Consider the following 14,490-nt stretch of genomic DNA (forward strand, 5'->3'; position numbering starts at 1 on the left):
ACGAAGGAATATTCTCCTCCACATAACCAAACTGCTTTAACTCTGCATAGGCTTCAAATACAAACCACCGATCAGCATCAATCTCTTCTATCATTGTTGTTTCTCCCCCAACATACTATAACGGCCCATTCCGATAGGTAAACCACCCCCATGGTAGACTTTCAGTTTAAAGTACACCATTGTCTTCTCCAACAACCTATACACATTGCCATATCACAGAAATAGAAGAAAAAAATTAAAACCTAAACCACACAGTGATGTTTATCTCTAATCTCAGTAAACAATGAAACATACCTGATAGACTGTGCATGACCCTGCCTTCCAGTAAACCGGACTCGGCTGCAATCTTCAGTCCAGAAATACCTTCTGTCGGTTTTTATTCTTACTTAGGACACGGTGCAACTACATTGGTGAAATGAAACGTTCTGATCAATGTTGGGGTTTACGTTGATTAATGTTGAGGGTTTGGAAGCATATGAAGGGGTGAAGTGTTTCACATGAAACACAAAAGCTCATAAGGGTATAGTCGTCATTTACAAAAAGTGTACTTTGTAAGGGACTATTTTAAATTCAAATATGACTTTAAGGATGATTTTAAATCAAAATATACACCAAGGACGTGTTCGATTCTGACCCTCAATATGAGAGACCAAAATAATACTTATCCCATATTATTATATAATATAATTTTTCATCAAAATATTTAAAAAATATAATTTATTTAAAATATTATATATAATACATGAAAATATTAACCTTTTTATTTTTTTCAATTTAAAAAAAAAGAATAAATAATATAATTCTAAATATATACCTATTACATTATATATTAATATATATTAGTAAGACCTAAACTAATCAAACTTCGTAATTAAAAATATAAAATATTTAAATACATAAAATATAAATAGTTTTTATTCATTAAAATTAATTATTATGCAAAAAAAATTTATAATATTAAAAAATTTATATTAAAATAATATTTTAAACTGTAACATAAAAATATAAAATAATTAAATTTTATTTTATATTACTTGATAAATAATGAGATTATTATATTCAATATTTATTAACTAACTATTTTTGTCAAAAATATTATTATATAATATAATTTTTTATTAAATATTTATCAAAATATAGTGTATTTAAAATATTATATGTAATACATGAGAATATATTTTTTAATTTTTTTAGAAAAACTGAATAAAAAATATGTATCAACTATGTATATGTATCATATGTGTGTATGTAATAGTGACTGATATAAAATTGGTATATATTTTTTTATTTTTTAAACTATCTAATATATATATATATATATATATATATATATATATATATATATATATATATATATATATATATATATATATATATCACCTCATAGCTCTCTTCTCTAGTCTTTTTTATTCATATTTATTTTGTGATAATATTAAGTATATAATAATTTAAAATTATTTTTAAAATTTAACATTTATAGTTTCATATATATAATATTTATAATTATATATTTATAATAAGAGCATTTTATATTTTTTAAATAGTTTTTTATTTTTCTAGTTAATTTTTTTATTCTTTAACTCGACCAGATTTTTATTTATATATATATATAAGAAATTCGTATATAAATGTCTTTCACAAAATATTTTTCATCACATATAATTTATTAAAAATATATTTTGTTAAATTCAAGAGAAAATATATAATTTTTTAGTTTTAATGTAACAAATTTAATATGTTTTCTGATTTTAATGTTATTATATTATTATAATTATTTAATATATAAAAATATTAATAGATTATATATATATATATATATATATATATATATATATATAAAATTATCATATAAGAAGATTATCACATATTTTATTATATAAAGGTGAAAATTTTTTGTTCCAAAAAATATAAAATAGATAAATACAAAAAGTATAAGTATTTTTTATCTATTAAGATTAATTATTATGCAAGAAAAATTTTATAATATTAAAGTTTATTTTATATTATTTGATAAATAATTAAATTATTATATTTAAAATTTCCTAATTAATTACTTTTAAATATATTATTATATAATATAATTTTTATCAAAATATTTGTAAAAATAAAATTTATTTAAAAATTATATATAATACAAGAAAATATTAACTTTTTTGTTTTTTTAAATTTTTTTCAATCTTTTTAGACAAATTCATATATATAGGTGTAATTACATATAATAACTGTATTTTTAATTCAGATATTATATAGTATATATATTATTTTAGAAAAAAGTATAAAAGAAAATAGTGTATTTATGTGATTATATTTTTACAATAGTATGATTGTTTGATTAATTTATAAAAAAGATAAATACTAAATGATAACAATTGCCTTTACACTATCCATTAGGGTCTTTAGTGCTCTGCTAAAGTTTTAGTGCCCTTTAGAGTTTTCATATAACACATCACAAACAAATCAAAACACGGCCTTTACTATTAGAATTCTTATTAACAAATAGGATGGATGATCTTAGATATAATCTGCTTCTGAGCGTTTTAGACATGAGAGGAAGAGCAAGGAGGAAGAGATTGTTATCTTTGATGAAGAAGATATCTCAAAAGGAGTACAAGCATGTACGAAGAGTCTTTTAAGAAGAATTTTTGCAAAAAGACCATTTTCTGCTAGAGCAATAGAAGGTACAATACATGCTATTTAGGTAGACCTGAAGGTTTCATAGTGGTGAGCAAAGGTAATAATCAATTTCAATTTTTCTTTGAGAAAGAAACAGATATGCTGAGATTGAAAGAGGCTCCCATGACTCTTTAAGAATTACATCCTACACGTTAAGTATTTGGAGGAGGGCAATGACTCACGAAAAAGAATGATCTTTACACTCCTTATTTAGGTTCAATTTTGGGGTTTACCAGAAATAATTCAAAACCCTGAAGGTTGGACGTAAATTAGGGAGTAAATTAGACCCTATCTCTAACATTGATTTTTTTGAAGTCAAAGACAAAAAATCCCAGATTATCAAAGCCAAGGTGAAACTGGAGGGTGATAAAAAGCTAAGAGACAGTATAAAATTGCCAAATCAACAACCTCTGGAGATGGGTTTGAGGTATGAACGTATTGGTGTGTTTTGCACTTACTATGCCTCCCTTGGACATGAGATAAAAAATTGTTAATTATTCTTGAAAGACTCATCTAAAAATTAGATTAAACAAGAGAGTATAAGAGACTGGGTCAAGGCGGATCAGATTGAAAGGAGAGTTGAAAGGCAGAAATATGATGATTCAAGAACACCTAGAGTTGATGGTCATTTTTCTGCACAACCAAAAAAGAAACCAGCTCCAATGTGGCTTCTAGAGAGATTTTCAAGCCTAAGTATGGAGGACAAGAAGTAGCAACCAACCCCCAAACAATTAATGGCAAATAGTTCTAACGTGCAAGAAGATAAAGATGCAAAAGTAGAGACTGTTAACACTAATTTAGGTGCTGATTCGCTAAATATTCTTAGAGAGCTATCTATTCGAATGAATACTAAGGAATATTTGGCTACTTCTAAAAATGCAAAAATAAAAAAATAAAACTGAAGCAGCTAGCTAGAATAAGAGACAATATTATCAAGATTTATGTTGGCAATAAGAGAAGCAATGGCGAAAAGGAGAATGAAAGAAGTTAAAAAATATATGTTTAGAGGAAGAGTGGTTAATTGAGAATGAGGTGGAGGGTGCTATAAACCATAATTTTATGGTTTATCTTATATTGAATTTGGTGGATTTTATCAATTTTTTCTACATTTATTCAATGAAATAGCATGGTTTTGTAAATTCTCCCTAAATTGTGCTTAAGAGTAAAAACGTGCTTTTTAGGATCTTAATTTGCTAAATTTGATTTATTTTAATTCCATTCGATGCATTGATGTGTTTGTTAAGTGATTTCAGGCTTAGAAGACAAAGATTTGATTGAATAAATGAAGAAAAAACATGCAAAGTGGAGAATTCATGAAGAAATGAGGATTTGGAGTAACTCATGGCCACGCGTACGCATGAGTGGAGATTTCGTCAGGTCACGCGTACGCGTGACCTTGCACGTACGCGTGACCTTGCGCATACGCATAACATGAAGCACGTGACTTCATTAATTGCAACACGTGGGTTGCGATTTCCAACCTTCCTAAGCCCAAAACTAACTCATTTCTGAAGTATTTAAGGCCGAATTTAAGAGAGGACAATGGGAGAGCAATTAGGTTTAAAATAGAAACATATTTTAGGTTATATTCTAGAGAGAGAAGCTTTCTCTTCTCTCTAAAATTAAGGTAGAATTAGGTTAATCTCTCTTAGATTTAGATTTTATTTCTTATCTTGATCTAGTTTCATTTGCTTCTCCTTATTTACTTGTCTTGATTCTTTTAATTTACATTATTAATTTTTTTGTGTGTCACTTTTGGCTTATGAACTTTTTTTGCTTTGATTTATATTAATGTAATTTGATGCTTTTATATTTATTGATGTTTAATTGAGTTATTATTATTGTTATCTTACATTTAGTAGCTTTAGATTTTATTATTATTATAATTTTACCATACTTTTATTTTATGCATTCTAAGTGTTTGATAAAATATTTGGTTGGATTTTAGAGTAGATTTTTAGCACTCTTAGTTTGGTATTGAGGACTTAGATGCCTTGATATCATTGATGTCCATTGTGATTATTAATTTAGGATTGTTAATTGATTTTAGGATCAATTATGTTCACTTGACTTCACCCTCCGATGTTAGAGAAAACTAAGTGGAATTAACCCTTTGTAATTACCATGTTGTGGTCAATGATATAGATAGGAAGCCTTGACTCTTAAGCCTTGTCAGGAGTGTCTTTTAGCATTTACACTTCCTTAGTTGTTAGCTTTATTTTCTTGTCATTTACTTTCTCGCTTCTTTCTCTGCAAACCTCTTATACTCATAACCAATAATATGCACACTTTCCTGCAATTCCATGAGAGACGATCTGAGGTTTAAATACTCTCGATTTTTTTTGTTTGCACTTGTGACAAACAAATTAAACTTTGATTGAGGGTTATCTATTGGTTTGGATCTATACTTCGATGAGATTATTTTTGTAAAAATTTTGAATCGACGATTTTTCACATCAGGTGCCAGCCATCAAATGACACCCAAAGTCCCATGAAGCTATTATGCTGGACCCTTGACAGTCCAAAATCTTAAAGGGATATGTCAATCCCACTCTACCAGATTATGCTCATCTGTGAAACTAAAAACCAATCTCGCATAGTAGAAAAAAAATTGAAAAGCTACAGATTTGTGAATTGGAAGATTAATAATTCAATTGGGACAGCAGGAGAAACAGTTCTAATCTAAAAAGAAGACCTAGATCTTGAAGTAATTGCTATTGGAAATTACTATACAGCCGCAAAGGTAAATGACACATCTAATAACTCTGCATGAGAATTGATGGGTATTCACTTAAGCTATTTGGATCATGAAAGGCTAACCAAATTCGAAGAGATCTCAACAATTGTTCAGTAACTACCCAAAAATGTCATTATTTTCGGAGACTTTAATGCCATTGTGAGTAGAAGATGGGAGGAGATCTTAAATTCTAGGCTGTTATATCTTATTTTTCTAATTTCATTGATGGAAATGGATTAATGGACTTAGGCATAGTAGGGAGACCATTCACATGGTCAAATAAAAGAAGGGGTTTGGATCATATTGCCGAGAGATTGGATAGAATGCTCGCTTTAGGGGGCTAGTTGAATATCTACCATATTGTTTCAGTGATTAGATTGTTGGAAAATGGGTCTGATCACACGCCACTCTTCTTAGATACTAATCCTCAAATGGAGAAGTCCAAGAGAAAATTCAAATTTCAAGATCGTTGGTGTATAATGGAAGAAATAAGGAATGTTATCGCAGCTGCTTGAAGTTCAAGGTTTAAGGGTTCAACAATGTTTATTCTTGCACAAAAAATAAAAATGTGTCATCATCAATTAGTATTTTGGCAACAGTCATCCAAATCCAATTCTAAAAAGAAGATTGAGAACCTTCTTGATAGGATTAAAATCCTCAGAGAAGCAGGAATTAATGACGGAGACCAATTGAATGAACTGGAAAAAGAACTTGAAGTGGTCTATTCTAGAGAAGAGAGCTATTAAAAAAGAAAATCAAGGATAAAATGGTTAAAGGAGAGTGACAAAAATACTAAATTCTTCCATCAATCCTACCAATCTCAGATTCGGAGAAATAAAATATGAAAATTGGAAAAGAATGATAGAAGTTATACTACCATTTATGGAGAGATTGCTACGGTTGCCGAGGAATATTTTAAGAAAATGTTTACTTCAACTAACAATGCTGATCCAGCCTCTCTATTTGAAGATTTTGGTGCTAAAGTTATCCCTGCCATGAATCGTAAATTGTTGCGTCCAGTCTCAATGGAGGAAGTTAAGAGAGCATTTTTTAGTGTCCATCCCCAGAGTGTCCCAGGTGATGACGGATTCACTTTTATATTCTTTCAATTCTATTGGGATATTGTAGAGGAAGATATTTTTAAAACAATCCAAAATTTATTTGTTAGTGGTAGAATATTAAAAAGCTTCAACCACACCCACATTTGCCTAATTTTCAAGATCCCATATGCAAAGGTATTGGTTTATCGGCTCTAGAGTTTCATGAATTGTCTGATTAGTCCAACTCAGAGCGCCTTTGTAAAAGGCTGACTAATCTCTAACAATATTCTTATAGCCCATGAATGCATGCACTACTTGAAAACTAAGAAGAGGGGTTTGGTTAATGAGATGGCTTTGAAACTTGATATGAACAAAGCATATGATAGAATTGAGTGGCAATTCCTATGGTTTATGCTAGAGAAGCTTGGTTTTGATTCAAGATGGATTGGCTGGATACAAGAGGTGGTGAGAACTGTTTCGTACTCTATCGTTGTTGAAGGACAACTCTATGACTTTTTCAAGCCAAATAAAGATATCCGTCAAGGTGACCCTCGATCTCCCTTTCTGTTTCTATTTTGTGCGAAAGATTTTTCCTACCTTCTGAACAAGGTAGAGCAAAATGGTATCCTCTCATGTATTCAAATTAATTGAAGATGCCCAACAATGAATCACTTTTTTTTTTGCAGATGACTCAATTATATTTTGTAAGATGAATGATGATAGTTGTGACAGAATTATGGAGCTGCTTTTGAATTATGAGAATGTGAGTGGCCAAAAGGTGAACTTGGATAAATCATCTTTATTTTTCAGCAATAACACTCCTAGGGAGGTTCGATTGAACTTGGCAGATAAATATTTGGGACTGTCTTCGGTTATCCAACATTCTAAAAAAGCAACCTTCAGTTCCATTAAACAGAAAGTAAGAAAGAGTGTTCAAGGATGAAAAATGAGTCTCCTTTCATCAGCTAGCAGACACGTTTTGATAAAAGTAGTGGGAGAGGCGATTCCTATTTACTCTTTGTCTTGCTTTAAATTCTCGGAATCTCTAATCAGAGAAATTCATGGTATTTTATCTCAGTTTTGGTGGACTAAAAAAGATTTAGAAAAAAATGGCTTGGATGAGTTGGGATCTTATGTCAAAGTCTAAAAAGAAGGCGGTCTCAGATTTAAAGCCCTACGAGTTCAAAATCTGACATTGCTTGCTAAACAATGCTGAAAACTAGCTATCCAACCAGATTCTCTTACAACCAGGGTCTATAAAAAATACTACAGATACAGTTCTATCATGAAAGCAGAGACGGGTAACTTACCTTCTTGAGGATGGCAGAGTGTTCTAGAAGGTTATTCAGTTATGAAAAAATAGCTTACTTAGTGGGTTGACAATGGCAACAACATCCAAATTCTTCCTGACCCTTGGCTCCCTCTCAATCATCTATTCCTAATCCCTCCTTCAACTATCACAGAAATTCAGATACATAACATTATGTAGGTAAAAGATTTAACGCTACCCAATAGAAGCTGGAATTAGAATCTAATTAATCAACTCTTCTTACTTGAAATTAGTCAGCAAATTCTATCAATCACAATCTTAGACGGTGAAGACAGACTTCAATGAAATACAACTCAAAACAGGAAATATGAAGCAAACTCTGGTTACTAAGTGGCGTATCATTTCAAGCACTCTCCAATAGAGTTTTGTCCGAAAATTCTCCAACATAAAAAAATCGGGTGTCAAATGTAAAGGCTCTCTCTTATTCTAAAATTAAAGATTTTTCTCTGGAGAAGCATGCACGAGAAGCTCCCCGTCCTTAATCTGCTCAACCAGCGTCTTCCTTTCATTTTTCCATTATATTTCCGCTGCCAATAAGATGCAGAATCGATCAATTATTGTCTATTCTTATGCGAAAAAGTAAAAGAGGTATGGAATAAAAGTCCCATCACTATAAATTTTGTCAACAACAACTCACCTTCTTTTTAGTCGGTCTGGTTAGAGAGATCTGAGCACTTCAAAGTTTGACATGGTGGGTCGTCGCAGTTGGTGTTGTTAGCAACGTTGTGCTAGAAAATTTGAAAATCCAGAAACAACATGATCTTTGAACAAGAATTGATCCCTCCAGAAGTAACGGTGGAGTCATGCTTGAAACTTGTGATTAAGTTGTCTTTCAATCTCTAATTCTGCATTCACTTTCTTTTTTCTAATCTATTTTCTCTCTCATTCACGTTTTTTTGTTGAATTCACACTTTAGTGAATTTTAGAAATTTTTTCTTTCTTTTGCTATATGCCTATATGTCCTAATATGGATCCCATTATATTTTATTTTAAATTAATGAATAAAATACATTTATTTTTTTTAAAAAAAATTTAATTAGTTTAAGTCTTACTAATATAAGTAAATATATAATATGATAATTGATAGGCATGTATTTTAAATTATATTATTTATTCTTTTTTTTTAAAAGTTAATATTTTTATGCATTATATATAATATTTTAAATAAATTATATTTTAAAAATATTTTATAAAAGTTATATTATATAATAATATTTTTAACAAAAAGTAGTTAGTTAATAAATTTTGAATATAATAATTTAATTATTTGTTAAATAATATAAAATAAAATTTTAATTATGTTATATTTTTATGTTACAGTTTAAAATATTATATTTTATATAATTTTTTAATATTATAAAAAATTTTTGTATAATAATTAGTCTTAATGAATAAATAATATTTATATTTTTTGTATTTATATATTGTATATTTAATTATTTAAAAATAAACGATTATGTTGTCATTTAAAGTATTGTCTATTAAAGTATTATCATTTAAAGTATTTATTTATGTACTAGGATATTATGTATTTATTAGAGTCTATTAATGTTCGTTTTTTATATTAGCTTTTGATTTTTATCCAATAAAATCTAGAATTATGCTACGTGTATATCAAAATTAGCTACCAAAATCAATCACCCATAAAAACTATATGTTGAAACTTAGAATATAAATATTATATTAAAAATAAATTAAACCACACATATATTTATACAAAAAATATATTAATAATTGATTTTAATAGTTAATTTTAATATATAAATAATATTTTTATAAAATTTAATAATTTATATAAATATGAGACAACTAATAAATATATAATTATTGTGCTTATTTTAGACGCATGCTTAGCTGTTTTTAACAAAAACATAAATAAATAAATATTGAAATCTTCGGTATGCTTGATCCGGGTTAATAAAAACTAGTCAGTAATTTAAAAAAAAAAAATCCACATTTGATGCAGTTATCTTGTTTTTTCTTAATAATAATAATAATAATAATAATAATAATAATAAAAATTTAGCCTAAGGTAAACTAGGTAAGAACTAAGAAGTTATCTTTTAATTTCCCTTTCTGATTTGATCTCAGAACACCGACACCTATACCTCACTCTCTCCCTCCGCCGCCGCCGTTCTTCTCTCCGGAGGAGACGCTACCTTTCAGATCTCAGTCACCATCACAGGAATCCAATTCATTTACTGTGCGTTCCAATTCAACTCTTCAGCTTCACTCACTCAGTCTCTTTCATTTTCTCACTACATCAAAAAGCTTTGATTCCTTTGGCTTTCTTTCAGTCAGTAGCGTCAGGTAAAATTTTCAGTTTTTCCTCCGCCCTTCGTCTCATTTCACCATTTTCGAAGTGGTTTTTCGTTGAAATTTGTAGCCGTTTTTGCTAACTAGATTTTGATGAAACCCTTGATTTATGGTGATGGTGTCGGTGGTTTGCTCATTTGTGTAAAGGAGATTCTTGTTTATGTGATTAGAAGACATGTAGAAACGCCAATAAGAATACTAGATAGGTCTAAGAAAAAAATCATTTGGTTTAATAGCTTAACACAATGGTGCTGTTTGATCTTAGCCGACCTTACTTAATGAGAGAAATGCTTAGTTGTTTTCTGTTGTTAGTAACTTGGAACTTGTTTGTTTAATTTGTTTTTCACAATGTTGATTTGTTTCAGGTTTTGATTTGAACTTTGAAAACCTGCTGCTTTGCCAGACAACCAGATCTTGCATCACACACCAACATGGGAAGCCATGACAACGGTGGTTCTTCCTCTCGCTCTTTTTTTTAATGTTTAAATGCTGAGAAAAAATTATTTATTGAAATGATCTGAAATCCTTTCCCTAATTGAATTAAGCCTCTGAATTCTGAGATGATTCATGCTTGTAAAACTAAGATTCAATAGGATTCGACTAGAAGTCCGAGGAGTAATGCTACACTGCAGTTGGGGGTGTTGTGCACCAAGCTTATTGTTCGGACCCACAATTATTAGTATTGTATCAATTTTCAATTTCCCAAGTAATGTTATTCCATTTGAGAGTCTACTGTTAGGCACCTGATAGAAAGAGTTGAAAGTGGACTGGTATCAAAGGGGGCTTAATTGTAATTAAGTGTAGGTTGGGATAGGAGAGAAAATGTTCAGGTTTGGAGGGAAGCTGGATGACTATATAGAGAAGGAGAGAGATATTGAGAGAAATATCTCAGAACTGGAATTTGAATTTGGGAGAGCTTGGTCTCTTTAATACCTAGCAAATTTTATTCTCTTTGTGAGTAAACAAACACAGATGTTTCTAATTTTCATCTTCATTTGATACTAGGTTCCTACATCCTTTCACTTTGTTCCAACAATAATTTCATTAGATTCAAGGGTAGTTGTTAGATATATAAAAACAAGGATCAAGATTCTCTAAAGTGAGGGAGTTGATAACATGATAAACTGAGGGGTTAATTACTCTTAAATTAAGATAGTGGGGCTCACAAATAATGAGAGTTACAAATTCAATGGTGATTAATCTCTCATTTTATCACTTTACCAATTTTCTCGCTTTAGAGGATCTAAATTCCTAAAACCATATATGAACTACCAGTGTATTGATGAGTCGATAATAATATAAACACATTTTCACCAAAACAAAAATTCCTGGTTATTTAGTAATTGCTGTTTCCGTTGTAGATGAGTTTTTGAAACCCTGAATTCTCTCTTTTTGTGTATTTGCTGCAGCATTGGCATCAAACTCATTTCTAGCTGACAAATCTGCTAAAGTTTTTGTCGCTGGTCACCGGGGTCTTGTTGGTGCAGCCATTGTTCGCAAGCTGACACAACTTGGGTTCACTAATCTCGTCTTACGTTCCCATGCTGAGCTCGATCTCACTCGCCAATATGATGTTGAAGCCTTCTTTGCCTCCAAAAAGCCTGAATATGTTATTGTAGCTGCAGCAAAAGTCGGTGGTATCCATGCTAACAACACCTACCCTGCTGATTTCATTAGCATAAACCTCCAGATCCAGACCAATGTCATTGATTCCGCTTATCGTAATGGCACTAAGAAGTTACTGTTCTTGGGTTCCTCTTGCATATACCCGAAGTTTGCACCTCAACCAATCCCAGAAGATGCTTTGCTTACTGGTCCCTTAGAGCCCACGAATGAGTGGTATGCGATTGCTAAGATTGCTGGGATTAAAATGTGCCAGGCTTACAGAATTCAGTATAAGTGGGATGCGATTTCTGGAATGCCGACCAACTTGTATGGGCCTTACGACAATTTTCATCCGGAGAATTCACATGTTTTGCCTGCTTTGATGCGAAGGTTTCATGAGGCAAAGATCAACGGTGCCAAGGAGGTTGTAGTGTGGGGCACTGGAAGTCCATTGAGGGAGTTCTTGCATGTTGATGATTTAGCTGATGCGGTTGTTTTCATGATGGAGAAGTATAGTGGACTAGAGCATTTGAATGTAGGGAGTGGGAAAGAGGTTACTATTAAGGAATTGGCTGAGCTGATGAAGGAAGTGGTCGGATTCGAGGGAGCTCTTGTTTGGGATACTTCAAAGCCTGATGGGACTCCAAGAAAGTTGATGGACAGCTCGAAACTTGCTGGCATTGGTTGGACACCGAAAATATCCCTTAAGGATGGTCTTGTTGATACATACAGATGGTACTTGGAGAACTACAAGCTATGATTCAGCTGTTCAAACAGAATGTGCCATATTTCCTTCTTAGGTACTCGTGATTTGAGCATGAAGAATTCTTCATAAAACATTATACAAAGAGGAGTATATCATCAATTTTTATGTACCAATTATGTGCAATGAAAACTGTGGTTTTCTCTAGAGATCAAACAATTAAATCTATTTTAAAATTTGTGTTATCATGATCTTATAGCAGGTGCTCATTCAAGAGTTTCTTGATTGCCTTGAGTGAGTTTGAAAATTTCTTGATCACGTGTGTGAATCTGCTATACATTGTAATACTTCAACGCCTTCTTGTATGCATTCTTGTTATCCATTCACAGCAGACAATAAAATTTTAGAAATTTGTGTCTCCCATTTGAGTTATGGTATATATTCTGCTGTTTCAGCTTCTCATAGTTATGCCTTTCAACATGTTTCTCAGGATTTGTTGCAGGGTCAAACCAGTGTGTAGGTAGATTTGTCATGTCTTAGTATTATGAAGCCTTTTACCGGCCATTTTGTTTTCATTCCCAGAAGCTGTGAAATGGTATATAGGATTTGCGAACCATTTAATTGATGATTGTAGGAGAGTAATGTGGGAAGATTTTATCCCTCATAAAGTCTGGTGAAAAATCAACAACAAATTGTCATTAAAAAAAAATGATGAGTATGTCTAAAATTAGATCAAAATGTTCACACTGCCCTTATAACACTTATAGTATCAACACAACAATCACCAAAGAAGGTGGAGACCAGATAGTTCTTTAGGATGTATAATGGTATCTATCTATAAAACAAAAATCCCAAATCAAGTCATTATAGACCCAAATTTCTTTGGAGTTATATATTTGTCCTGCTCTCATGCCCAATAAACAACGAAGTGTTGTTTTTTTTAAATAACTGTAATAATAATAATGATGATGGTCTCTTTAAGAATGAAGTTTTTGAAGGTCTTTTTTTAAGGATTTATTCTATGCAATAATCTGAAATGTTTGGTTAAGCGAAAATAAGAATGTCTTCGGGAGCACACGAATAGAGGTGGAGATAGTGCTCAAATCCTTTGCAAGCAATGAGGAGTGACTAGAAGTTGAGTCTTGGTACTCTTGTTTTTTGTCTTGTTTGACTACTTTTGTCTTTTGCTTCTCCGCTTTATTATATTGAACTTTTATTTCTAAAAGAACAATTTTTTTTGAAGGGTTTCTAAGCAACAATAAAAAAACAGGAATTTTTATGGCTAACTCGTTTCTTTACCGTCATTGATCTAGTGTTTAGGGTCTTTAGTGGAATCATTTATAGAATCTGAAGGAACTCCGCCTATGTTACACTTGCGGGACATAGCCGGTCCCAAGCCCGGATAAAGGAGGAGGGTTGTGTTAGGTCTTCGGCAACCAACGTAAAAATATAGCCGAACCCCCCATGACATGAATCAAAGACATTATTGCGCTAAAGCTAGGTCGTTACCCGGAAGTAACGCGCCGTATGGCTCGAGTACGGTGTCAAAGCAAGAGCCGCTGCATCGGTGCCCGGATGTAGTGTTAAATGAGCAAGGGTTCTCGCGTTTTCGTGAACGGACGAGGGTAAATAAGCTAGTTCACAAAGGAAAAGGTAAAGGTCGAAGCGACAAAAGGTTGAGATTTGGGACATGGAACATAGGCACTCTAACAGGAAAGTCCATGGAGGTGGTGGACACCATGACAAGGAGGAAGATTAACATTATGTGCCTACAAGAAACGAAATGGGTTGGTGCAAAGGCTAGGGAGTTGGATTCTTCTGGTTTCAAACTTTGGTATACAGGAAAGGTGAAGAATAGGAATGGAGTTGGAATAATTGTGGATAAGCAGTGGAAGAAGGACGTAGTTGATGTCAAGAGGGTGGGAGATCGGATCATCTCTATCAAACTTGTGGTGGAGGGAGGTGCTTTCCATGTGATTAGCGCCTATGCACCGCAAGTGGGTTCGGACGAACAACACAAGATAAGGTTTTGGGAGGATCTAGAGAGTTTGGTTCAAGGCATACCTTTGGGAGATAAGATTTTCTT

At 31.7% G+C, this 14,490-nt stretch overlaps 1 protein-coding gene across 1 annotated transcript; it reads left to right on the forward strand.

Annotated features, from left to right (window-relative positions):
• The first annotated feature begins 9,692 nt into the window (after positions 1-9,692).
• On the forward strand, positions 9,693-12,822 carry LOC112797115 (putative GDP-L-fucose synthase 2). Its single transcript, XM_025839887.3, has 3 exons — positions 9,693-10,090; positions 10,462-10,546; positions 11,506-12,822. The coding sequence occupies exons 2-3, from the start codon at positions 10,528-10,530 to the stop codon at positions 12,459-12,461; spliced, it is 975 nt and encodes a 324-aa protein (XP_025695672.1). The 5' UTR covers positions 9,693-10,090; positions 10,462-10,527; the 3' UTR covers positions 12,462-12,822.
• Positions 12,823-14,490: the final 1,668 nt, after the last annotated feature.

Source organism: Arachis hypogaea, chromosome 4 (genome assembly GCF_003086295.3).
Source record: "Arachis hypogaea cultivar Tifrunner chromosome 4, arahy.Tifrunner.gnm2.J5K5, whole genome shotgun sequence".
Classification (NCBI taxonomy): domain Eukaryota; kingdom Viridiplantae; phylum Streptophyta; class Magnoliopsida; order Fabales; family Fabaceae; genus Arachis; species Arachis hypogaea.